Here is a 27,932-nt window from a genome sequence, read left to right as displayed (position 1 = left end):
CGCGCCGCTATCGACGACGACAACGCCTCTCCGCGAAGCACCAGCCCGCCTAAGCGCGCCATTGCCCGCCGTCGGAGGGATACTGAGCGACCGTCGGTGAAAACCCGCGTGTGCCTCCTAGTCCGAGAGCCGACGACATGCCGTGTGTGGCGGACTGGCTGAACTGCCCCCTCAGTATCGTGCAAGGCATCTTCGGTAAGCGAAGGGGGGACAGGAGGGAGAAGGAGAAGGGGGGCTTGGGAGGGCGGCGAGGCAAACAAGCAAAGCCGAGAAGCGAGGGAGGAGGACGAGGAGGAGCCGGGGCTGAGACAGGCCAGCTGGGCCGGGATCAACCCGGAAGAAGGGGTCGGCTGCGCATGGAGGGAGCCGGAGGGGCGGCAGGGCAAAGTGGGCCTAGCTGGGCAGAGCTGGAAGGCGATAGCGGGGAGCTCGGCCTTGCCCAGCAAGAGGGCAGCGGGCGCCCGGCTCCCACTCTTCGGCGGGATCGCATGGCAGATCTCGGCTGTTGTGGTTGTGAAGCGCCCTGAAAGCAGACCAGGAACGGGGATAAGAGTGCCTCTGAGCATGTGTAGTATGCCTTTTCGAGTGCTAAAGAATCGGGAGGTTCCAAGGAGCCTCCAGCATCACTTTTCCCCTCCGAGGGTAATCGCCAGATCAGAGCCCTCTGTCAGAATAAAGTGAGGACGTGGTATTAGGCTGGTGCATGTCAAAGCCCAGTTAGGCAGGTAAATACCACGCCGTCTGGCTTCTACATGTTTTGTTCCTTACCAGCATCAGTTGCTGGGGTATTTAACTGGGGTGTCTGTGTCTCCCAGGATGTGTGGGTTTAAACCAAGGCAATTGAAATAAATGACCATTGATTTAAACAACCAAAAAAAGAGCCCCTAAAATCAAGTAGCTTATTGATCGGTATGAATAACGACAGCCTGCTATAGTAACAATTAACTTGTAAACATATGTTTTAAGGAAACGAATGCCTAATATCTTCTGCAGTACAGAATTTGTATTGTTGCACACCACCGTGATCTCAGAGCAGTGTGAGATTCAAGGGGTTCCAGGCTTTTCCAGGTCATGTTCCTTCAGAATGAAGTATAGCAGAGACTCTGCTGTCTTTAGGGTATATGGTTAATTTACACGTATATATGATCCAAGTCTATGATGGAGAGGTTTGTGGCATTAACACACCCTAAGATGGTCTTGCTTCTCCCATAGCCCCATCCTTGGATTCCAGCAGAAATCACACACAGCTCTGTCTCCCAGCTGCCTAGCCTCCAGTCTGCCAGGTTCTAGCTTCTAGCTCACATAATAACTTCTGGTTTTTGTAACTACCAGTGAGTTGAAAGTGGGGGCACAAAGCCTTTGTAACCTTAGAAGGGGGCTCAATACATTGTGAGCAGGTAGTAAAATTGAATGGTTTCTGCTTGGCTTTCTCTTTGTACATGCATGGGCACTAAGCAAGATTACATAGCGACTAAGTTGGCTGTCCTACCCACACCGCCCTTCACACCAGGCGAGAAAGCAGGCTAGATTGGTTGGGGAATCCATCCCCCCAGCCTTGCTGGATTCCACTACAGTGGTGCCCCGCAAGACGAATGCCTCGCAATACAAAAAACTCGCTAGACGAAAGTTTTTTCCGTTCGCGATTTGCCTCGCAAGACGAATTTCCCCTATGGGCTTGCTTCGCAAGACGAAAACGTCTCGCGACTTTTTTTCTTTGACTAAAAACAAAGACATGTTTTGTTTATAAAGTTAATTTATTTTCCCTTAAATTTTTGAACTGCTCTTTACAGTATGTGTGACTTTAAAGAGCAGTTAATAAACTGTTGTTGTACCAAATTTGGCTTTGTTTGGACTTTTTTTGACCATAGGAACGCATTAATTGATTTTCAATGCATTCCTATGGGATTTCGTGCTTCGCAAGACGAAAAATTCGCTAGACGACAAAAATTGCGGAACGAATTAATTTCGTCTTGCGGGGCACCACTGTACTGTAGATATTTCTGTTCAGTCCACTAAAAGTACAGGCAAGCAGGAGTACCAAAATGGAGTGTGTTTCAGAAGAGGGGATAAGCCAGCCCAGGGTCTTCTGAATCGTGAGCCACCCCTGTCATCACTTGAGGGTGATTTACCTCCCCCTCCCCCATCTTGCTGGCCTTCTTCTCTGACCAGCATGAGTGACAGATGCAGTGGTGCCTCCATCACACATCACTGCTACCCAACTAGGGTTTGGGTTGTCTTTCTACTGTCTAGAATTTTTCAGAGGCAACAGCTACTTAGTTAATTGGCAAGGACAGTTTGATCTTCATGACATATAAGTATATATCAATCCTATTTGACGGTGATGTGGGATATTTGGGAAATTTTGGGAGACTTTCCTGATGCTATAGAGCAGGGGTGGATAACGTCCTGCCCATGGGTCAATCTTGCGCCTCCATGGAATCCAATTTGGCCCCATGGCCATTTCCCCCAAACCACATCATGGAGGGCAGGAGAACAGGATCCAACCCTGCATTGTCTGCATGCCCTGTTCCTAGAAGCGAACCAGATCGTGCAGCCAAGGCAGCAGGATTTAATCCCCACTCATCAGCTGAAAAGAAACTGAGATATGAAAGCTAGGCACTAAATGGCACCTTAAATCTAGGTTATGAGCACAACAATGGAATGTCTAGGTGCACTTTTTAATAAACAAGAACACAAAGCTGAAAATGAATGAACTGCAGCTAAAATATTATGTTTGTTTTTCACATGGTCTAGTCCTTCCCCTGCCCACCCCCCTAATATTCTTAAGAGGGTCTCTTCTCCAATCTTCAGAAAATAGCTGGCAGTGGGGAGGCAGAAAAAGGTCCTCCTTTCCTTCTACTTTGCAGTTTTAATCTGAAATCTTAGGCACAGTATTGTGCCCAGAGCTCAGAAACTGTTCACGCTAATGAAATTCCCTGTTACAAAATGCGCCTTCAACAACGGGAGTTTTGAACACTGTTCATTGATTCAGATCTTTCTGCTCTTTCACCATCTCTCTACTACTTGTTTGCTTAAAGAAGTGTGGAGCTGCTTCAAAGAGCGATATTTCAAAGAGGCTCTAACAGGAGCGTGGGAGCTGCCTTAAAGCCCTTTGCAAACAGCAAAATGGTTTTGAAGCTGCTGTAAGTTCCTAAGTGCCTGATAGCCAAAAGGCTGCCCAGTACTTGGAAACCTCACACAAGAAATAAGATGTGGCCAGCTGTCATTTATGTGATATTGCGATTCTCTAATATTTTATTTGCAATTGGCATCCATTCAGTGTTAACAGTGAACTTGTGAAATTGATTATTTTTCTCTTGAAAAATAAAACACTGGAAAATTTTCTGTTTCTGAAAATTTTTCACCCCACATTTGGTTGACAGACTAAATCAAGGATTCAGAACCTGTGACTCCCCATGTGTTGCTGGAACACAACTCCCATCATCGCTGAAGACTGGCCATACTGCCTAGAGTTGATGGGAATCAGTAAGTTGATGGGAGTTGGAGTTCAGCTGCATCTGAAGGCCACACATTCCCTATCTCTAGTCTAAATATTCAGTTTCCTTAATTTAATGCAGTAGCATTTTTCTTGTTCATGAACTCCAGCAGTTGGTATTCAGATGCATGCTGTCTCCAATACTAATAAATGTTAGCCTTACTACTTGAATCAAGCTCTTTATTTTTTCCAATAACTAATGCTATCTGACAATATTCTTGCAACAATTGTGTTTGCAGTTAAGTCAGGATTCTGTTTTATTGCCCAAATACATTGGATTGTTGAATGTTCTGAAATAGTTCAATTTCATTTGGTTTTTTCCTAGCTCAAAATAGTCTGAATCCTGAATGGGAGAGAAAAGTAACGGAATACTTCAGAGAGAAGCTGAAAGAAAATAATGCTACTAACTGGGTAAAAATTGGCTTACTTGTTTACATATCTAGGTCCTACCCTTTCGCTTTGGGGGCAGTACTCTTGTGTTTTACACAATATCTTCCTGTAACATTGCTTTAAATAAATTTGCGAACTGAACTGAGAAAAACTACTAAAAGGATTGTAAAGCTCCATGCAGATGGGCAGAGCAGTCCTAACCAAGCAGATACAAAGGCGTATCTAAGTTAAATTGCATTCTAACTGCTCCTGGTTGATGGGGAAGTGCAAACCTTCATTTTCTGTCCTTTCATTGACTCTTATTGGGGGAATTTAGTTACACCTGCATTTTAGGTGATGTAAATTGCTCCATGCTCTGTGGGTAAAACCAATGAATTAAGGGAGTTGTGATGCAGCATAAGGTTCTTTATCCCTCTCTCTGCACACATTTCCCATTCTTGACATGCCCCCTTTTTGCCCTTTACACCAGCATAACTTAAGCCAATTTAATTTACACCACCAGGGCTTTCCTTCAGCCGGCGTAAACAGATACACTGGGGTAATTTATTTACATCAGCTTAAGGGCACCTCATTTTGGGAGTGGGACGACATACCACATCCTAACTTCTCCCACTTGGCATATCTGATGTTTAGGGTTGCACTGTAACTGCAATAGGAACTGAAAATCTTTATTAGAGAAGAGTTAACAGACTATAACTTCATTGAAAAGACAGTAAGTTGAATGCACCTCTAATTAGATACCTCACGTATAACTGGGACTTTCAGGTATTGTTAACCTAATGATAAGACACAAAAATATGAATAGGAAGTGGCTGGTGGAGGCTGGTCAGGGTTTTTGTTAATTCCTCTAGAGTTATTTTGAGCAGGAATAGTCAGGATGCAGAATTGCCTACTCTGCCTGATTAATTTCATTGCATTGGCAGCAGTGTTTCTTAGCCTCTAGTCAAAATAAAAAAATTCCTTCCAGTAGCACCTTAAAGACCAACTAAGTTAGTTCTTGGTATGAGCTTTCGTGTGCATGCACACTTCTTCAGATACACATCTGAAGAAGTGTGCATGCACACGAAAGCTCATACCAAGAACTAACTTAGTTGGTCTTTAAGGTGCTACTGGAAGGAATTTTTTTATTTTGACTATGGCAGACCAACACGGCTACCTATCTGTATCTTAGCCTCTAGGACAGACATCCCCAAGCTCGGCCCTCTAGCTGTTTTGGGACTACAGTTCCCATCATCCCTCACCACTGGTCCTTTTAGCTAGGGATGATGGGAGTTGTAGTCCCAAAACAGCTGGAGAGCCGAGTTTGGGGATGCCTGCTGTAGGATAAGTCTTTGCAGTGGCATAATCTAGAAGAGGGGGCCACAAACCCTTTTGAACTAATGGGCAAATTTTGGATTTTGAGAGAGCATTGTGGGTGCCAGTCACAACATGGCTGCCATGGGAGACGGACATGTCGTAACACAAAATTAGACTGAATATAATCATAGCGAAGCTTTCCCCACAAATGTATTTCCATACTAGGAAAAGCTTACCCTGTCAAACTTCTGCCTTATAGCTGTTAAAGGCACAACCTTGCTTTTCCCCTGTGCCAACTTTAACTAACACCTAGGCTGCCAACCTGTACCCATCTACCTGGGAGTTTAGGGTAAAAACATGTTGTAGGTAGAATTAGACATGAACACAAAGGGGAAGTCACATGAGCATACCAGATTAGAATAATAAGCATTCCAGAAAGAGCACTATTTCTGATGACAAGTTGTTTGAATGACACTCGGTGTTGGCTTAGTTGAGATTAAATATTTGAACATCAGTGTTCTCTGGTAAATTCATCCCCATCCCCAAAGTACAAAAGAGTAAACTGAAGTGTGATTATAGCTCAGCAGCCTGATAGCCTGAGAGACTGGATAATTGGCAATTAAGCCTTGTAATGAAGGGCATACAGTGAATTCAGAAAATGAAGGTTTGAATGGTGACAGTACCGTGCTGCATTAATACAGTTTTACTACTTATCATTGTTATTCAAAATGCTATGGATCTGTTCATGGCTCTTAGCACCTGCAGTTAACAAAAAGAAAAGTAGATGTTAGCAGAAGCGGTTTAACCAAAGAGCCACAGCATTTCCCAGGTCAAAATCTGGCAGTAAAAGACTTCTAAAAAGCTTGAGCTATCCTAGAAAACGCATCTGTTTTATCTATTATACCAATTATCTATTATACACAGTAGTAAAACTATTGTGAACTTGATAACATTTTTTTCCACTGGCTGATGTAAACAAACAATAAGGCTGCTGCTAGATTGCTAAAGAATATACATTATAATTTTTTTATAGATTGATTTCCTCATGATTCCTAATTACTATATAAATTAAGGTTTTGTTAAAGAGTAAAATTCTGTATATGTCATGTGAAAGTAGCAGTAATTCAATATTTTCTTCTACAGGTGCCTTCATTGAATGATGTCCCTCTACATTATCTGAAGCCAAACAGTTTAGTGAAATTTCGCTGTATGGTTCAAGATATGTTTGATCCTGAATTTTATATGAATGTTTATGAAACTATTGACATACATACTAAATCATGTGTAAGTGGTTCTTCTTTATTATGGTCCTTATTGCTTTATAATGAATGATTTTAGAATGTTGTTTATGTTGTACTTTTGTACTGTTTTATTGTTGTTAGCCGCCCTGAGCCCGGCTTCGGCTGGGGAGGGCGGGATATAAATAAAATTTATTATTATTATTTATTATAATTTATTATTATCACATGCACAAATACGTGCTCTCTCTGTGTGTGCTTGCCTTACTAATCAGCCATGATTTATGGTGGCCATCATCCACCTCCTCTCTCAAATCTTCTGCTTATTGTTCCATTTCACATGGGGCTTTTGCAGAAGTTCGACAGAGGGGGAAAGAGGGGGGGAAACCAGCCGCTTCCCTTTCCACAAGTTCTCCTGACACACACAGGGTATCAGCAACCAATCCATGCTTTTAAAAATCCCTCAGCAGTTCATCAATGAAGAGCACCCCATGCTTGAGTAATCTGAAATTAGGAGAGTGTGCAGGGATGGTGAGTAATCAGTCTTCCTCCTTAGGAAAGAGGATTCTTCATTCTGTTTTAACTCTGGATAGGTGCATCATTATCATGCTCCAAACCCTGGCATTTCTTGTGCTGGGCATATGCAGTGATTTACTCAAGGACTGAGACCTACAGATATTCCTACTAAGACTGAGAAGACCCTACTTAGATGGACGACTTTCAGGTCTCAGTCTCTTTAAAGAAACAGGCATGTCTGCGGCATAAAAGTACTATCTTGGACTTGCTCTCAGCTGAACTGCTTTGCATATTAATTACCATGGCAGAAGGTTCAGCAGTGCCTCTTGGGAAGCAAGGCCACCACATCAATTATTGGTATAACTGAAGGGGTGTGCCCTTTTTTAATATGAAATTTACATAATCATATTTTGAATATTAGCCTCCCAATAGATCCTGAACATCTGTGTCAGGCATAGCCACAAGCCATCATAATTTAGCTCTTCATCTGTAGGAGTATTTTGTAGCTGCTTTCAGAAGGGGGCTATAGGCCAGAATTTTTCCCATATTCAATTCTTTGTCAGATTTATTTTGATCTTTATTTTGAAATATGTAGTGCAGTGCTGATACTTAAAGCATAACCACAACTGAAGAGATTTCTGTTATGCATAGAAATGAATGTGAACTGATGTAGGATACAACAGTGATCTCACATTGTCTTCTTTTTAATAGGTTTTGCATTTTGGAAAATACAGAGATGTAGCAGAATGTGGGGTGAGTGATAATATGGCAAATATAGCTCCCTGTCCCCCTGCCCATTTTCGGTTTTGGGTTTGAATAATCCCCAGAATCCATAGGGGAGATGGTTTGGTTGGGCAGGCTGTAATGCTTGCACTGACAGAACGATTAGTAGAGTGACATTGAATTCCTCCCTTTGAATAAAACATCTAGCAGTTTGGGGTTTTTAAGTGTAGGTTTTAAAGGGATAAACCTGAACCTTGCGAGTAATGTTTCTTACTTCTGTGCAATAAGTCATCCCATATATATGTGCCTCTGCCATGCTTCTCTTGCACCTCTCTCTAAAGAAAAAATAGTACTTCAAAGAAGTTTATTTCAACAAGGATATGCATGCAGGGATATTTTTCTGTATTGGCAAAAAGTTGATTCCAGCACTACAACTAAGAATGTATTTAGTGGTGTACTTGATAATGCCTCTGTCCTGTATTACACAAACAAGACAGTGAAGTGGAAATGGAACAGACTATCAAACTGTAGAAGGTTTTGATGATCTGATCCTTTTGGTGCATCTAGTACTGAATTCATTTTCATTTTTTAAAAAATAGAGAAAGTCTCATTTATGCCTACATTCTAGGAGAGTAGCCACATTGGTCTGCTGCTGTAAAAGCAAGTCTTGTGACATGGGCTTTCATGAACAAGACAAGACCTTCATCAGATGCATGAAGTAGGCTTTTGATTATGAAAGCTCATGCTGCAATGATGCTGTTGCCACAGAATGTTTATTTTTCTTATTAAGATGGTTATCTGAAAAGTCATGGTTCTTTAAAGCTTTGAGATTTAGTTATAAACACATAGAATCCGTAATAAAATATTGCAGTGTAAAGTCTCATTTTCAGGCTTCCCAAAAACCAGCCATGCTCTTCTTCAAGATCCTCATTTTCACTCTGTTATTTCTCAAACTCAGTCAGCATTTTATGGCTAGTGAGCTTGTTCAGTCTTCCATGGGTCATTTTAGGTCAACTCCCCTCCCATTTTTAGATTCCCCCCTAAATATTTTGATTGGTACTCCTGCAAACTTTGGGATTCCTCCACATCTGCTGATACATCCTTCTTGCACATGGATGTTGCCGTTTTGGCTACATAATGATTTGGCATCCAGAGAATGAGGCTTTTATTAAAGTATATTGATTGATTCAACATTTTAATTTAATTTGAGCTTTGATTCTTACATTATACTGGGGGTTTTGTCTGAGTGATGCAAACATTGATGAGTCATTATGGTATATAATATCAAATTGTTAAATAAGCCCATTTTATTTATTTATTTTTGTGACTGTGATTATGATGAAGCAGTTATTCCAGTTTCTAAGAATAACACCTGCATAATTTTTGTTCCATAATAGGAAAACTATTTGCAGATGTCTTGTTCTTGCATTTAAAATTGTTTAAAGCATCAGCTGCATCATGAAGATGGTTGTTAGAAGAACAGAATATATTGTATCTTAGTGTGAAAAGGAGTACCACTATATGAATCTGCGACCCTTTTTGAAACAAAAATACTTTGGTACTCTCAATATTCTAGTAGATTAACTTCTGTTACAACTGACCAAGTAAGATAGAATTATTTCAAGTGAACGTGGCCAAATATTATTGGATATCTTATATTCTAATGTTGTGTAATGTCACTTGATTCATTTCTAGCCTCACCAAGAAATAGACTTAAACCCTAAACAAATAGTAACAGGAGACAGACAGACTTTATACTGTGTTCCAGTGCCTGGAGAGTCGGCATGGGTGAAAGAAATATCCTTTGCAGTTCTTTGGCCGTGCTGTATGCTGATATATAGAAAATTATATATGCAATGTGGGGTGTTGGGAAAAAATTGTAGAGTTGGAAGAGACCACAAGAGTCATCTAGTCCAACCTCTGCAATGCAGGAATCTTTTGCTCAATATAACCCACAACCCTGAGATTAAGAGCCTTATGATCTACCGACTGAACTATCTGATTGAAGTGCCTTGAAATTTGAAGAAAAGGTGCTGTACTGTCCTACAAAGAAAGTTGAAGTGTTTTGTTTTGTTTTGTTTTAATTATTCCATAAAAATGTAGGGTCAGTTTTTCCAGGCATATCTACACAAGCAGATGAGTAGCTTTGTACATTTTTAAAATTTTAGAATACTGTTAAATTGAAGTCTTCTGAAAAGTATGACTCCCTCTGGTGGTTAATCAAAAAATAACAAATCTTGTCAAATTTAGCATACATTGTAGATTAACTTTTTGAGGGAGAAAGGCAAGCTTGAATACAGCTTTAAGACCAGTAAAACGACTCAACTAGTGGAAGTATGTAGGGTAATTACTAATTAGCTGTGGTTAATCCTGTAACTGAGGCTGAATTATGTTACTTCAATGGAGTCTGTTAGATTAGATAGAAAATGTTCCTAAGGAGTTTCATATGCAAGTAGATGCAAGTTATTTTCACAATTCTCTATAGCCTAAGGCTACATGTGGAATATGTTCTATTGTTGTATACATCCCATGAGAGGATGGTGCCTTGTTTACCTGCCTCCTTTTGTTTTAAATCATTCCATACAATTGAAATACCAAATCAAATTATGCTGGGTAGATCACATCAGTAAATGCTATTGTCCTTAACTTGAGATTTAAGCCTATACCAGTGCAAGCCAAGCTCGAGTTTGCCCTTCGACATCCTATACACCAAGTCGCCACAAGAGAAGTTATGAGGAAGATGAAGATATGGAGTTGCATCCATCTAAACAGAGAGAGCAACATCTGGGTATCAGCTAATTAGACATTGATTGTTTTATTTTAAGTTCTTCCTACACCCCAAACACACTAAAGTTGTATGGCTGAATAGCTGTTTTATTGAAGCACATATTTTTTTGGTACTCTGACTCACTTATTGGGCTGCATCTATGATTCTCTCTCCACTAGATCAAGGGCTCTTGCACTAATGGACTGGTGAGTTTTAAATGTTGCATAACAGAGGAATCCAGCGCAGCAGCTGTGCTAGTGGAAACTTGTGCAACTGATTGTGCAATCTGTTGTGCAACAAAGTTACCAGCATCTTGCTTATGCTTTCTCTTGCACAACAATATTCTACTGGTGCAAAATATTTCACCAGCAAAACAAGTACTGTGTGCTTCTAGTTTTGCACTACATTGGATGCACCCCATTACAACATTTACTTTTTTTACCCTATTCCTTGTAGTTCGGCACATTTTAAAGCTGTGGTGGGAAACCTCTGGCATTTTAAAGCTTCTTTGAAAAACTGGAAGTTTTAATTTCAACTTTGGTTGGACTTTGATTAGAAACTACTTCTTCTAACTTGCAGGAAATGTGCCTGATATCCACGGGAGTGGAGAGCCAAAGCGATTAGAAACAGAAGCATCTGCAAGACATCAGACGATCTCCTTAAATTGCTCACCTCCGCTAGATCTAAACTTTCCACTTCCAGGAGAGAAAGGCCCTGCATGTCTTGTGAAGGTAATAAGCCTATCAAGCGGTATTAAGCATTACCTCATTTACATTATAAATCCATGGATGAAATATGGAGGCTAAGTTCAACCTCCACTGATGAAGATAATAAGCTTCTGAATGCCCATTACTGGGGAGTCCTAAGAGTGAGCATGTGGCTGCAGTCAGGTGCTGTTTGCAGGCTTCTCATAGACATCTGGGTTGGCCATTGTGTGGCTATTGTGAGAACAGGATACTGGGCTAGAGGGCCTCTGGCCTGATACAGCAGGGCTCTTCTGTTCTTCAGAAAACCAAAATAATGTAATCCTTAAAATAAATCCTGCCATTAAATGCGCTGTTGACCTAGGGTATATTATTAAAATTCAGAACACAGAAGTATGTGTAGCTGCAGTTGTACTCACATAAGCAGACCCTTGAGCTGTCATGTTCCTTTAATCCTATTTATTCAGATGAAGTTATGAAGATATATGTGCATTCTTAAAAAAAAACACATTATCATATATTTTATGTGAGTTGACATAGGTGAAACAGCAGGATACTTGTATCTCACACAATAAATGGCAATACGTAAATCTCCAAAGTAGGTCTCCAAAAACTGGAATGTGAGCTAAGAAGTAGACCAACAGTTGGTGTCTGTGCTGGGGGTTGTGCATGTTGATTAGTAACAGGTTGTGTGTTATGCAGCTCTGGCCATTACTGCTGCATATTTCTGAAATGATTAATATATTCTCTGTAAAGAGTAAAGTTCAGTGCTGAACTCATGGAAATGGGGAAAATGCAGCTAGTTATTAGAGATGTCTGCAACCAAGAAGTGGCAGATACAATGAAATGTGCAAGAAACCTTCTGCTTGCTTTCTTAAGTCTCTACGGTTATGTTGAAATCTACTTTATGATTTTGCTAGAGAAACACACTGGCTGTATTTGGATGAAACAAAATTTAAAAAATCCTTCCAGTAGCACCTTAGAGATTTGTTATTGGTATGAGCTTTTGTGTGCATGCACACTTCTTCAGATACCATTTGTATTTGGATGGTTTATTGTTACAGGAATGAGCTGCAGCAAGCCTCAGGTTTGTGCACTCCCTTCCCTCTCTTCTCATCCACTGTGGTCACAAAGAAAAGATCTAAAGCTGTTGCTTCTTTTTGAGTAACTGTAGTTTACTCAAAGTCCTAAAGTCCTAAACTGCAATTAATCTTAATTATGGTTTGTTGAAATAAACCAGTTTCATAATCCAGAGTTCAAAATCTGCTTTTTCCCCCAGTGCAATATAGTTAAGATTAACCACATTTTGTCTGCGTTCAGACACTGTGACAAGCTGCAGTTAATCCAAAACAGAAGCAAACGCTTCCAGAGTCCTCCTTGCAGCCATACCAAAATAAAAAAGGGGAAGCGCAAGAGTATGAGACTTCTTGTGAGGAATGAGGCAGAAATTCAGTTCACACCGCAAATGTGAACCTACCTAATTCGCAGAACCCAAAACAATACGTGAGCTGAAATGCAACTATCTCACTTCTCTGAATTTTGCTGTGTAGTTCTCAACCCAAATTATGTACAGTATGCATAAATGTGTATAATTAGGGGACAGTATACATAAAACATGCATATCTTAGTGAAAATAACATAAGTAATATACACATTAGAAGAAAAGGTTTACAGAAATGTGTGTATTAGGAGAAATAAGTACTAAAATGTTGGTGAATTTTTGGGAGACAGTTTTAAAAAGAAATTCACAAACTGATGCAGAAAAGTGAAGAACTGAACTTGATATTGGAGGAATGAGAATCTGGAAGAAACCGAAATTGAAGGATTCATCCATTCCTACTTGCTGTTGCTCATTCCTGCAAAGATAAGTCCTTGCTTAATATTAAGCTCTATGCATTATGTTACTATAATCTGTCTCTTCTCTTAAAAATATTCTTTGTGACAGATATATGAAAACGGGGATAGTTTCAAAGTGAATGATGTTCTTGAGGTGTATGGGATTTTATCTGTCGATCCAGTCCTGAACATGGTGAACAACGAAGATAGGTAACATTTTAATGTTAATAGGATCCACATTTACAGTTATTAATAATAAGGCACACAGATTTGAGCTACAAACAATATTTAAGTGTTTTATTTGTAATTTATCAGTATAATAACGGCAGTGTGTCCCTAACCCTTTGGTCAGTGTGCTTCAGAACTGAAACAGAGAGGAAATTTATATCAGTATCTTTCTTTTGAAGATTGCTGGCAGTCCACAAGCTGATCCTGCTTTGTTTCCGGGGCAATTCAGTGGACAGGGTGGGACAAGAGTGGGGGAAATTTGGGTTAGAGTCCCACCTCTTCCGTGTATTTGTTGTATGTCTCTCAGCCTCAGTTTCCCACTTCATAGAATTATGGGGAAGGTGTTTATGAACACCATAAAGATGATGAAATGTTCTTTAAACCAAATTCACAGCACAGTGGTACCTCGGGTTACAGACACTTCAGGTTACAGACTCTGCTAACCCAGAAATAGTACCTCGGGTTAAGAACTTTGCTTCAGGATGAGAACAGAAATCACACAGTGGCAGCGCAGCAGCAGCAGGAGGCCCCCTTAGCTAAAGTGGTACCTCAGGTTAAGAATGGTTTCAGGTTAAGAACGGACCTCCAGAACGAATTAAGTTCTTAACCCGGGGTACCACTGTATAAATAAGCAGAAGTATGGTGCAGTTTGTAATAGCAAGCTAATCTCAGCCTTTACTATGGTGCTGACAGCATAGTTGCACATGCCCTGCTGTCTCCTTAAACACACAGCGCTATGAGGGTGACAGGCAATGTCAGAAGGAAGACCTCTTCATTCGTTAATCAGGCTCAGCTATGTTGTTGACAGTGTAACAAGCAGGAAGCCCCCACCCCCCAGACCAATCTATGGGTCCTTCAGTCTGGAGTTGATGTGGAAAGTTACCAGGCATACACACACTTCTTGACCTAGTTGGCTGCCACATCCATGCCAGTCACCACACTGGCACCACTCCAGACCCCACTTAGGATAGCTCTGTTAGAATCCTGGAAGTGTTATGTGTATGCAACATTGGGAAAGGTTTCTAGCCATGTTGCCTTTTTCCTTTCGGCCTCAAACACCATAGCAAAGAGGCCTATTATGTGTAATACCTTCCCCTGTAGAGCTTATAGCTTCCTCCCACAGAAGTACATGGTGGCAGGTTTTGATTCTAAGTGGGGTTGAAACCTTGTAATAGCTGTCCTTCCCAGTAGGACTTGCCCCTCCCAATTTTCATGGTGTACGTTTTTTTAGTCCCACTCCTATCTGTTTTATATGTCATTGTATTCATTGGTAGCACCTGTATAACTGCACGAAATGTGTCTTAAGCTTGGCTGTTTTTATTTACTAGGGAGAATTCATCCTCTCCAGTGGAGTCTATGGAATGTATGGACACAATGGAAGAACAGAGGGTTCATAGTCCCCCAGCCTCATTAGTTCCCAGAATCCATGTGATTTTAGCACAGAAACTTCAACACATAAATCCATTATTGCCTGCCTGCCTTAATGAAGAGGAAAGCAAGAGCTGTAAGTAGTTAAGCTATTAAAAGAAAGATTACCTCATTACTGATGAATGTCTGCACTGGACTTTATTGTTTCCACTTCCTCATTCACAAAGAAATAAGCTTGTTCCCAGAGTCCTGCGTATTCAGATCACAAAGGTATTCTACTAAACATCTTTGAAGCCTTTGATTTTAAGGTTTTTCTAGATTTTCCACAAATACATTGGCATTGCCAGGGTTTTTTTTATTTGAGAAATGTGACTTGAAATAAGCTTATTCCTGGAAAAAGGCCCCCCATGCCAGTCCTAAGTAACCATTGCTCACCCCCTGTAGCAACAGTTCTGGTGTACATTTTGTACTTTTAGCTGGTGAACAAATGCATATGAAATATGCAAACATGGGATTATAGTGTGTATGTTACAAAGATCCATACTCCAAATAGTTAAAGAAGGTTGCTATCATCACTGATCTCTTTGGTTTTTAACTGAGCTTGATTTTGCTTCGTGGCACTTTCATTTTTTTTGTAGTTTCTCTTCTTTACGCAAGTCGTTTATATTTTGGCTACAAGTTTTACTATGAGATCCTTGGTGGAGATGGAGCATATTAATCCTTTTGTAAACATAGCTGGTAGTTATGAATCCTACAGTATATTTAAGTCCCTTGGCTCAAAAACCATTCAGTTTCCTTTAATGAGGGATTCACTGTGAACAGGATTCACGAATCCAAATCAGCTGTTTTTCAGCAAAGGAATGGAAGCTGAGGAAACAACTCTTAATTACAATATTGAGTAAAAGTCTTTCCCCCCCCACAACAGCTGTTGCCCTTCTAGATGCTTCTCTGAGGCAGAAGCCAGCCTCCTAAAAAATCAAAGCTCATATTAATGATTATGTACCGTATTTCCCAGCTTTGTTTAAGGAAAATTGGGTGGGGTTTTTTATACATTGAATTTTCTCATTTAAGCACAAGTGTTAATTAATAGTGTGGGTTATGCCAGCTATTATGTGGGCACTGAATTTCGCTAGAGAAATGTTTGCATAAAAGGGGAATAAAATTAATAAATAAATTGCTTTATTAGCTTCAATTCTGTCCAAATTCAAGTTACCATTCATTCCTGTGTTTGAAAGTAGACAGTAATGAGTAAAGATAAAATATTACAATATAATCAGTACTACTTTCTTAATTGTTATTTATTTACAGAGCAATCCAAACAGTGTGGGAGAGGGAGAACTGAAGGGCAAACACCTTTTTGGTGCCCTGCAGGACAAAAGGGAGCATAAAGCAGTGGGGGGTTTTTTTGGGGGGGGGGGGTCTGTTGCCACCTGCTCTTTCTTTTTCTTCGGGACTTGTATATGTTTACTCATTTAGGGGGCATAATGTCAGGAGACTGGGACTTTTTCGGATCTAATACCATTCCCATGGCATACCCCTTTTCCTTTACTGAATTCTGTAAGGTGCAGGCTACAGAGGGAGGTCTGCCCACTCAGAAGTAGATTTGAAACATTATTTGGCCCCTGGCGCACTCTCCCAAGGACTGAAAGATTAGAAAATGTTTATATGCCACCTTTCAATTTTATATTCTCTGTAGTTTACAAATTAAGATTAAAAAGGAGATATTATTAAAACAACCCTCCACATAATCCATGTACAACATGCTGTTTTAATGTCTACATCTGCATGTTCCACTGAGCCATAGTTGAGTGCTGTATGAATTGGCTACACTGCATCTTAGGCTCCCATCCTTTCTCGCATGCAGCTTCTGCTTTTACATAACCACAGCTGCTGTTTCATTTACACTTTGGTTAATATTAACCATGGTTGATTTTCAAACAAGCCAATTTCAGACCATAATTACTGACAGTGGCCTGCTGAACAAACCATAGTTAAGGCTAAGCACATTTCTAGATCCTGATGAATCTGCAAGCTGCACCTTAAATCAAGAGCAGAAGCTTGCAAACAGCTCCTCCCAGCTGTGTGTGCAAAAGATAAGGGGAAGCATGCAGCCCAGTGCCTCTCCTGCATATTCATATTGTGCTGAACTATGCTTTAGCGTTACATGAAAATGTGACCGACAAGTGGCCTCCCCAAACATTTAGTGATGCTGCTGCATGTACGCCAATGTGTTCATTGGTCCTGTCCTGCAGAGGGCACCCACAGACCAGAAGCTAAGCAGCAGACCTCTCGAATTCAAGCCCGGACTGGCTCATGGAGGCCAGTCTGTAGCACAGTATCTTCCTTCAGGGTTAGAGTCACCTCCTCTTCATGCAAGATCCAAATCCAACTATGCTCTTCTTGCCTCTTGGTGGTAGTATTCTGAAGTTCTGTGCTCTTTGTAATGACAGACACCTCCCCGTGTTTTTGTGTCATCTATATTCTTTAAACACACAAACACATATAAATAGTGTTCTGGCTTGTGTAATTATGTACTGCTTTTGCAGACCAAATTTCTTATAGTATTGGTTAGTGTCGTATGAAAGTATATAATAAGAGAGAAGTTATGTTGAACCAATAATAATCATAGTAAGGGCCTATGTTGAGAAACTTTGCTCCAGCTGTCGGACAAAGTAGCATGGTGTGAAACTTAGGTGGGCAAAGTTTTACAACAAGATACAAAATTTGCTCTTTTGCTGGATATAGAGCTGTATGTTGTCCAGTCTTTTCCCCAGTTGATACTCATTCATATAAAAAGAATGTATTTTATATGACTGTTAGGCAATGGTATTTCTGTCTACTCCCTACTGTTCTCTGTTAGTTGTTTCTAGTTTTATGTCTGAACTGTCACCAGTCAGAGCAGAGCTTCTTGGCTTCCTCACTCATGCCTTCTTGGGAGACAGCCTGGCTGCTGAGTACCTTATATTGCATCTCATTTCCACAGTGTAAGTAACCTGGTCAGCTATTTAGAACATTTCATTTCCCACACACAACCCTTTTTAAATTTAGGATTTAGCATGCGGCTCAGCAGATTCTTAAGTGTCAGGGGCTCAAAGAGATAAAATAACATCTATGAACTAATAACCAGAGCAGATGTTTTAATGTATTAAACCCAAATACACAGGAATAGCCTTGGGTATATCATTGCCCAAGAAATTGAAGATTTCTGGGAAGCAAGAACTCTGGGAAGCTTTCAAACAATGGGGGCAGTGCATGTGTGTGATAAACCATGGTTCATTATGTGCACCAACTTCAGAGTCATGTTCTCCTTCCTCCACCAGTACAGCTCTCAGTTTCAATAAACCACAGCTCAGTGTTGGCTCTGAATCCTAAACTGTGGTTAGTCCTACCTATAGGTAATTCAAACAGACTAGCTTCATAAGCTTTGGCTTGGTGGTAGTTTCAACTAACCATATTTAATACTAAACACAGTTTGACCAAGTTTGAGCACAGTACTTAACTGCCAACTTACTACTCCTGACTACACCAGAGGAGGGTGGGAAAGCAGTTGAGCCCAAGCCTCACTGCAGCTAATTCTTGTAAGAGCGAGTGAGAATTTGCTCAAGGGTGGTACATTTTGGATAAAAATTCTCCAAATTTACTTCCACTAAATTGTACCCTATTGTCATCATCTAAAGTTGGGCCTTCAGCTCGCCTCTAGGCTGGGCTCCTATAGCATCAGAAAGTTATGGACCTGATTGTCTTATGTGTTCCATATGTTATTTGCATCTCATTCTCATTCTTGGCAACTTCTCTACCTGGACATTTGAGTTTGGATGTTTTGTTTCTCACCTTCCAATGTCTGTTGAGAGAGGAGCAGTTAACTGGACACATAAGCTGTCCTTCTCCTCACCCAATAAACAATTATAACAAAACCATCCAGAAATATAATTCCTTCAGGGCTTCTCTCCTTCTTAAGAGGTCAGTGAAAAAGGGGAAGGTTGAGCCAATATTTGTAACTACCTCAGCCTTTCCTGATGATTGAAATAATTATGGAGGAGAATTTGGAGGTTCTGGATAATTTACCACCTGAACCATTGATATCCTCAACTGTGCTCCCAATCATCATTTGCCATCTACATATGGAGCTGAGGTCTCTTCTGGTATTCAGATGTATAAAACTGAAGCTCACTTTACAGGGTTTGGGGAGGGAAAACAATTTGTGAGCTTTCTATTAGCCTTCTAGACATCTGCTTTTTTTATTTTAAAAATACCATGAATCATGAATTTGCCACTAACTTCTTGCAATCACTCTAGCAATTTCAAAATGTCGGCTTTCTCTTTTGTGTGTTTTCTAGCTATGCAAGAAGAGATGTTCTTCCTCTGGGAAAATTCACAGTCAACTTAAGCGGCTGTCCAAGAAATAATGTCTACACGGAGCACATATACAATATTATTCAGCAGCTAGTGCCTGCAGTAAGAATTCTATATATATAAATGCTTTGTGGAGCAACTGGTTGTGTAATAGTTCACCTGTATATGTTGATACAGTAGCCACCTAGAAGCTTCATTGCAGAACTGGAGGTGTTCGAAGTATACCTAAAAAAGGCAGGCGCACACTTTCCTACAATATTTCTGTTCCAATAGCTGTGAAGACTACTATTGGAACAGTACATTCAGTTCCTTGGTCATAGTAGTAGCCAACACCTAAATGGAGAAATGAAGTTTCTGTATGTGGAATTCTATGGTATATTTTTTGGAATAGAGATTATTTTGCCTTACACAACATCTTTAGTACTCAAGGGTACTATGATAATTTGGAGCTTTAAGGAAACTCAGTAAACACTTACGTAGGACTTGCATCTTTTAAAACTAATACACAAAAAACTTAACTCGCTACAGTTCTCTTTTTTAAAAAAAGTTTGCTAATGACATCTAAGTGTATTGAGAATAAACATTTGTATTCCCCATTCAACTTGTGATGTCTGCATGGTTGCTGTTTGCTCCTTCCTTTGGAATCTGGTGTGTGTGTATTGACCCACTTGTTATATCTCTGTTATTGTTTTAGTGTTGCTTTGTCTGTCAAAGGAACACTTCTTAGTGGAAAACTTGGAACTTTTTTTTTCTTGACAGTCCTATCGCCTGCCCATGACCATAGAGAACATGAACTGCTTAAAGTTTAACCCCCACAAGGACTACACAGCTAACCGCTTAGTCAGTGGAGTACTACAGCTCGCAAGCAATACCTCCCTTGTGATAGATGAGACTCTGCTTGAGCAAGGACAGCTTGACACTAGAGGTTGGTATTTGGGTTTCATTCATCCATTCATTATCCCAATGCAAAGCTCTCTTGCATTAACAGAAATATTAAGAAGAAACCAGATCGCTGCATTTAGAAAGGATAATGTTAGCTGTTCAGGTTGCACTGTCATTATTTTACAGAGTTATCTCTCAGTTGACCCATTTTTTTCATCACATCTGTGTCAGTTTAATTGGACAGTGTGTCTAACTGGCTCCAGTCTGTAACTTTATTGCTTAGGGCAAAGTACCTGAACTTCACTACAGTAGCTTTATATTTGTTTCTGCCGCCTACTTTTGTGTCTGATCATTTTGCTCTGTTTGGAAGCAGTGCTGACTTCATCTCCTTATAATGCTGGCATCCTTGTTTTATAACAGGGGTAGACTCCCAATTCCAAAAGCCACAGGCAGGACCTTCGTGCTGGTTAACCTAGTGGTCTACTCCCAAAATGTATGTGTGTTTTCTCAAGCTGACAATCCTAATTCTTGAAATAATTGGACATTTTATCTAAGATGTCAGTGAGATCAGGGTTTTCAACCACTGGTTGGCTTATATCATAACTTCCCTTCCAACAAACAGCAGAGTTCACATAACAGGGATTCCCACCTCCATTTGGCCTTTGCAACCTCCTTTGTAAAGATGTGGCACAGGAGGCTGCAGACAGAGAATTTGATGAATGTTGCCCTTTTTCATAAACAGAGTAGCAACCTAGGATCCAAGCCATTGTCTATGTAATGGATAACAAATTCTTATACGTTACAACCCATGTTATATGTAGCTAACCAGTTTTTACAGATTAGCATGATTAGATCAGAGTACCTGTGCTTAAAGTACTGCAGAAAATTTGGATTAAAGTCCTTTTAGATCCCATGCTTAGTATCAAGATGGAGGGTTTGATAAAGAGGTGCCAGCTGGCAACTCAACTGGAAGGAGAGATTTTTTTTGCTGACTTCTGCAGCATAAAAGGTGGCTCTGGGAGGAAAGGAAAAGTGACAGAAATTGCTTTCCTTTCCTCCAGCAGGAACTTCCACTGATTTTGAGTTACTTTGCAAAAGGAACAAGCCCTCCCATTCACAGAAGGACAAATCTGGATAAGCACTATTTTTTTTTATTTGCTTGTTGTAAAGGGATTTTTGTACCACCACTGAGAGTTTCCAGGGCAGTTCACAAAAACTTGGCTCAGTGCTCCAACAAAGTCTTAAGCCTTTTAATTTAAAACCATTACTTAAATCTGCTTAACACTTTAATTCATTGTTCCAGTTACTCCATGCCTTGTTTGTTCTGATCAACCTGACATGTGCGTGGAACAGTCGATTTGTTACCTTGTGTTTGATATGGCGGGTGGGAATTTGCTCCGTTTTCACTTAACTTAGTACACTTCACAGTGTACTTTTGTGAAGGCTTAATAAGGAATTCCTTCCATTCTGCCCGTTGGTGGAATAAATGTTTGCTGCTCTAGAGGCAGCTGTTTCCAGCTTTGCTGAGTCACTGCTGCCTTTCCCAGCGTGGGAGCCTCCGGCTTGAGCCAGTTCTGAACATCCGGTTAGCTTCCTTACTCAGTATTACCAGTATTAGCCTCAGGCATCTATTGAAAAGCTCTGTATTAAGGGAAACTAAAACTTAAATCCGCAATTCACTGTATCAGTAGATCATTCTTGGCAGAATAGAGTTTCTGATGTCATTTAGTTATGTTTCTTGGCTTAAAACAGTGACACCTCCTTATAATATTCTTGGGCTATTTTCATAACTCCTATGTAGAACGCCCAGGCTATCTTAAACTTTTCTACTAGCAGGTTTTCCGCTCCTGTTGGATCATAAAATATTGCGATCATACTTTGTCTTAATGTTAGTTATGCTTGAAAGAGCATGTAATGAGGGCCTAGTCTGCATTTGTTTGTACCTGGTGAAGAGGCTGCAAATGTGAAAAACAGGAGTCACCCACAGCCATGAGTTGCTACCACAATCCTTTCTTTCTCAGGGACATAGTAAATGAAGGAATGCTCAAGTAGTGCATTTCTGCTTTAAAAGCAGATGTTGGTAGGTACAATGTGGTCAGTAGGATGCTATAGTAGTTGCCACCACCTAAGTGGTAGTACCTCTTGTCTACTACTGTATACAGTGGTACCTCGATTTACGAACTTAATTTGTTCCAGAAGTCCATCCTTAAACCAAAACGTTCTTAAACGGGGCATACTTCCCCTCCTGCCACCAGTGCTCTTCGACCGTTCGGCTTCCGTTCCTCTTTGAGGCAAAGTTCACTAACCGGAACACCTTTTTCTGGTTTTGTGGAGTTTGTTGCCTGAATAGTTCGTTAACAGGACCGTTCGTAGACCGAGGTACCACTGTATTAAAGTTCGGATGCCTGATTACTCTTCCAAAGCAACTACTCTATTCCCAGCTTAAGAATGGAAAGTGAAATACCGGGGGGCAACAAAAGAAGTTTAAAGAGGTTCTTAAAGGCAAATCTTTTAAAATGTAGTGTAAGTGCTGATAACTGGGAAACACTGGCCTTTGAGTGCTCCAATTGGAGAACAGCCTTTACCAACGGTAACATGGACTTTGAAGAAGCACAAACTCAGGGCTAAAAGGAGAAACAAACTAAGAGCAAGGCACGTTTGGCAAACCCTCACTATGATCAGCTCCCGCCTGGAAACCTATGTCCCCACTGTGGAAGGACGTGTGGATCCAGAATTGGCCTCCACAGTCACTTATGGACTCACTGTTAAGACTGTTTTCATGAAAGACCATCTTACTTAGCTACGAATGATTGCCAAAGAAGAATTAATTTTTTTTCCCTGATCAGGGAACAAACATGTCATCTATCTGGAGCTTCATATTTGGTCTCTTAGCTTCTTTTGAAATCATACTGATGCTATAGCAGTACCGTATTTTTTGCTCTATAAGACTCACTTTTTCCCTCCTAAAAAGTAAGGGGAAATGTGTGTGCGTCTTATGGGGTGAATGCGGGCTGCGCAGCTATCCCAGAAGCCAGAACAGCAAGAGGGATTGCTGCTTTCACTGCACAGCGATCCCTCTTGCTGTTCTGGCTTCTGAGATTCAGAATATTTTTTTTCTTGTTTTCCTTCTCCAAAAACTAGGTGTGTTTTGTGGTCTGGTGCGTCTTCTAGAGCGAAAAATATAGTACTTGTTCCATGGGCCACAGGGATTGTTACAGCACTTTTCCAGCTGGACATGATGGGTGCCATCGCACCTGGTGAGATATATACCCTAGCAAATGGACACTGCAGCACTTCAGCAGGCACAGGGGAAGAATGAATAAACAAGAACGATGAGATTTCTGGAAACAAAAGCTATTGCTTATAGATGGAAGTTCATGGAACCCTGAAACTCTCACTAATTTTTTTTCCCCTTTCCAGCACCCTCCTTATTCAGATGACTGGTGTCTGGTGTTGAAAAGCTGAAATTGCTCTCTTTTTTGTTCTACCACTTAGTTCAACAGATACTGTAGTACCTGGAATTCTTAACTGATATACTGAATGAATAGTAAAAGCTATAACAGCAGAAGCTATATACTTGTGCAAAATATAATTATCCATTCTGTCTCCTTCCAAATATATACTCCAGGATCTATTCTAGGACTTGACCCTGTGAACTGGAAAGTGCCATGATACATACAGTAATATTACATCAAGTCTTGGAGTAGACTCCACATCCTGAAGTGTGTGTGTGTGTGTTTAATATAACACATATTCTTGTGATTTAAGTGGATAATTTATTCCCAGATAGTAATATACTGCACAAAATAACTTCCAGCTGATCACTGAAAGACTGTGTTTTGTTTAAAACTGAAGACTTTGCATCTACATTTCAGAGGATTTTTTTTCCTGTTTCTGTAGGTGTCCACAATGTGACAGCACTAGGTCACCTGATAACTTGGCAGAAGGTAGATTATGACTTCAGTTACCACCAGATGGAATTCCCATGCAACATTAATGTCCTTATCACTTCAGAGGGCAGATCGCTCCTACCGGTATGGCAATACTTCACTTTTCCTCTGCATTTGAAAGCTTCTTAATGAAGAACAAGAGCATACTATCCTAGGCCAACTAATTTTGTGTGTTATCACTACTTGCCACTTTCAACTGCTATGCTATATTTGCTATATGCTATATTTGCTATTAAGATCTCATTTACTTTGAAATGAAAGGTTGGGATGCTGTAGCGACAGAACAACATAAATCTTAGAGTTAGAAGATGATGGCCACACATCATAGACATTATGTGTGGTGTTCCATTTGTAGATGGAGAGAATAGACTAGATAGGCTAGTTCTTGAGCCCCCATTCCTCAAGTTATAGCTGTGTAGCAAATACATCTATTTAGGGTTGCCTAAGTTTTGTTAATAGTCTAAACCATATTTGTGTTTTGTTTCCCCCCCCTTTTTTTTCCCCTCCCATCCCTTCCTCACCCACCCCCAAGCTCAGCTCCCCTCTCTGATTTGTTTGCACATACTATTCTCTGCATGTTATAAAATTGTAATTGGTTATATTGATTATTTGTTCTGTTAAAATTGTTTAATAAAAAAATATATTAATAATAATATTTTTACCCCGCCCATCTGGCTCATATTACAACCCACATTGCTCATAGTATGGAACTGATAACAGCAAAGTAATGCTATACAATGTCTTTCCACAGTCCGACTGCCAAGTCCACCTGCAGCCACAGCTCATTCCCCCCAACATGGAAGAGTACATGAGCAGCCTTCTCACAGCAGTGCTGCCATCTGTCCTCAACAAGTTCCGCATTTATCTAAGCTTGCTGAGACTGCTGGATTACAGTATATCTGATGAAGTGACCAAGGTAGAGAAAGCACTTTCCGCTTTACCAGAATCTCTTGTCGAGCAGAGTATATAGTTTGGGACAGAGTCATTCCATCTAGGCTGCCACCTCCCTTATCCCCCAATACTCCTTGCCCTAACAATGAAAGGGAATCTACAATTGAGGATTTTGTTGGACTTCAGATATGACTGCTTCAGCCTGTTGCTTCCTGAAAAATATGAAGAACTGTCCTAGAATCAGTTAAGTTGCTATTATCAAGGGGAGAAAGTGCAGGAGGACATGATCCCTATGAACGGACAGTGTGTATTGGCAGCGGAGTAGCCAAATGTGGTCTCGTCTTCTCTTGGGTGGGATAGAAGACACTCTTCATTTTATGTCTTTAAGGGATAACGGCACCATGTAGGGGCCCATTAGGAGCTGTTGTAACATTAGGATACCTGGGAGTAAAGCACTTTGCCATTATATAGGCTTGGAACTATAGTCCCTCCTTCAGTGGAAGATTTTGTCAATACTGCACTGCATTCCTACCTTACAGTAGCTAAAAGTACAGTGGTACCTCGCAAGACGAATGCCTCTCAAGACAAAAAACTCGCTAGACGAAAGGTTTTTCCGTTTTCGATTTGCCTCGCAAGACGAATTTCCCTATGGGCTTGCTTCGCAAGACGAAAACGTCTCGCGACTTTGTTTCCTTTGTCTAAAAACAAAGACATGTTTTGTTTATAAAGTTAATTTATTTTCCCTTCAATTTTTGAACTGCTCTTTACAGTATGTGTGACTTTAAAGAGCAGTTAATAAACTGTTGTTGTACCAAATTTGGCTTTGTTTAGACTTTTTTTGACCATAGGAACGCATTAATTGATTTTCAATGCATTCCTATGGGATTTCGTGATTCGCAAGACGAAAAATTCGCTAGATGACAAAACTTGCGGAATGAATTAATTTCGTCTTGCGGGGCACCACTGTAGCATCAAAAAGGGGTAGATGTTTATTTTGTGTATTGGGTAAATAATCCTTCCCACCTGGAATTAACATGCCTCAAAAGCGCTGTGCTACAAGCAAGGTAATTTGCTACGTAGTTCCAGCTTGAATTTAAAACATACTTCAAAAGTACAGTAATTTTATCACTACATTTAATCAAAACACAATTTATCTTACAGGCAGTAGAAGATGATTTTGTGGAAATGCGTAAAAATGACCCTGAGAGTATCACAGCTGATGATCTTCATAGAACTCTGCTTGTGGCGAGGTGAGAGTATAAATGCAGAATAGCAAACTGCAAGATGTCATAATTTGCTGAAGACTTGCTTATCCCTTTAACGGCTTCAGTTTTCTTCTTGGCCCTTCTTCCCCACCGTTGTTCATTTATCTTCCTCCATTTCCTTTTGGAGAGTCACTAAGTTTTTTTTTATGGCAAGCTGCTGAAAAAAAGTCCTGGTTATGATAATTCTTGACCCGGATTGCCAAGAAATGTAACCTCATAGGAGCCTACAAATAACCTATACTATATAATTAGTATAATCTACTTAAGTAAACATGACATGCAGACCCAGATTATGCAAAGGAGGATTATGGGGCTACCTAGAACATGGGTCAGCAAACTAAGGCCCAATTGCCTTCTGGATCTGGCCCGCGGATGGTCCGGGAATCGCAGTGTGGATCGCCAGCACGTGTGTTCTTTCCCTCCCCCTCCCTCACACGGTGGCGGTGCCTCCTCCCTCCCTCCTCCTGACTTCTTCCTACCCTGCCTAGGGGAGGAAGGGGGCTGGGCTTTGTTGGTGCCAGCAGCAGCAGCAGCGCTTGAGCAGCTGCTATTTTAAGCAGCCGTTTCGCGAGCTGTTCATCGTCTCTCTGCCGCCAGCCCCTGCCGCTCACAAGACACAGATAAGGATCCACCGGGGCTTGTCCAGTGCTGTGGAGAAGGGAGGGGAGAGTTGGTGGGGTGGCTTATAGTCTGCCCCCCCACAAGGTCTGAGGGACAGTGGACTGGCCCCCCTGAAAAAGTTTGCTGACCCCTGACCGAGAAGCATAGTTGTTTAGCTTGTTGCTTTCTTGCACAGTTAAGGGATATGGAGTGATCACAGATTACAGTTGCAAAGTTAAAACACATGTTTCTACAACGTATCTTTCTTGCCTGCAGGTTCCTTTCTCTGAGCGCTGGGCAGACGACGTTGTCAAGAGAGAGATGGCTCAGAGCAAAGCAGTTGGAGGCACAACGTAAAGTGAGACTACAGCAGCAGAAGTGTGTAAATGGAAATGAACTCTAAAGCTACAGCTCCCATTTTGCTTTGATGACTGCAACTTTTGCCTAATCTGTGGAGCTAGTACAAAGGGTGCTAGCTTATGTTTATATTGGGTTTTGTAGATAATTTGTACCAGAATGTTATGGCTGTTTTCTCAAACTTGGACACAATTTATGGTGTTCAACAGATTTAACACCAATCATAAAATTTTGGAGCTTGTTTTGTAACTGAACTAGGAACAATGGAACAATTATTGTTTGATATTAAAAGTTTACTATAAAAAATGTGTCTCTCTTTACTAAAGGGCAGTGATCGTTGCCTCACACTAACAGTTCAGTGAGTTTAAGTTTACTGCCTTATTTGGGTGGGAGTTTGAGGCTTGAATAATGGCCAAGCACATCAGAAAAGCCTATGGAGTCTCCCAAGTTCTTTGAGAGCTTCATTCAGCCATTCCTCAGAGGACTTAACTGAGAATTCTCTCAGTTAAGCCAGTGGCTGGTTATTCCAGGCAAGGCTCTGGTATAGCCCCAGAATCATCTCTCCTCCTTCATAGCACTCCTGATGAGACAAACCTGACAAACCAAGGCAGCTGCTTGGTACAATGCTGATTTTGTGCCTCTGCTTTTCAACATACCATCATACCTGGGTGTAGAAGCCAAGAGGCAGCCCGCATCCAGAAGGGCTTCCGTTTCCTCAGCAACTAAGTCCTCTCCCAGAGGTCCCATTAGCTCAGGGTTTGGCAACCTAAGGCCCATGAGCCACCCCCAAACCGAGCCACCCGCTTGGCGATTCCCTGCGCGCTGCACTAAATCGGCGCAGCGCGGCACGGGGGCTCATTTCTGGGGCGCCGGAACTCATGTCGGAAATCACGTCTGTGCAGATGCAGATGCTGGCAATCGTGCGTGCGCGATCCAACCCACAGAGGGATCTCCGCTACGAGTGAACTGGCCCAGGTAAGGTAAACCTTGCCGACCCCTGTATTAGCTTGCTTATATTGAGGCGGCTGTCAATGGTGAATAGGCATCGCCCTTGTGCAGGACAGCAATTTTA

General features: G+C 40.9%; 1 protein-coding gene across 1 annotated transcript; it reads left to right on the top strand.

The window, feature by feature from the left end:
• The first annotated feature begins 3 nt into the window (after positions 1 to 3).
• Positions 4 to 27,161, top strand: MCMBP (minichromosome maintenance complex binding protein). The gene is made up of 16 exons (XM_082222768.1): positions 4 to 195; positions 3,822 to 3,907; positions 6,326 to 6,466; positions 7,648 to 7,689; positions 9,355 to 9,456; positions 10,318 to 10,447; positions 11,006 to 11,157; positions 13,076 to 13,176; positions 14,523 to 14,698; positions 17,423 to 17,546; positions 18,900 to 19,017; positions 19,675 to 19,840; positions 23,698 to 23,831; positions 24,499 to 24,663; positions 25,800 to 25,888; positions 26,780 to 27,161. Exons 1-16 carry the CDS (start codon positions 138 to 140, stop codon positions 26,904 to 26,906), a joined length of 1,911 nt encoding a protein of 636 aa, XP_082078894.1. The 5' UTR covers positions 4 to 137; the 3' UTR covers positions 26,907 to 27,161.
• The last annotated feature ends 771 nt before the right edge of the window (positions 27,162 to 27,932 follow it).

This window comes from Podarcis vaucheri (genome assembly GCF_965113315.1).
Source record: "Podarcis vaucheri genome assembly, chromosome: 5".
Classification (NCBI taxonomy): domain Eukaryota; kingdom Metazoa; phylum Chordata; class Lepidosauria; order Squamata; family Lacertidae; genus Podarcis; species Podarcis vaucheri.
The sequence above is the reverse complement of the archived record's forward strand: the minus strand, read 5'-3'. Positions and strand labels throughout refer to the sequence as shown.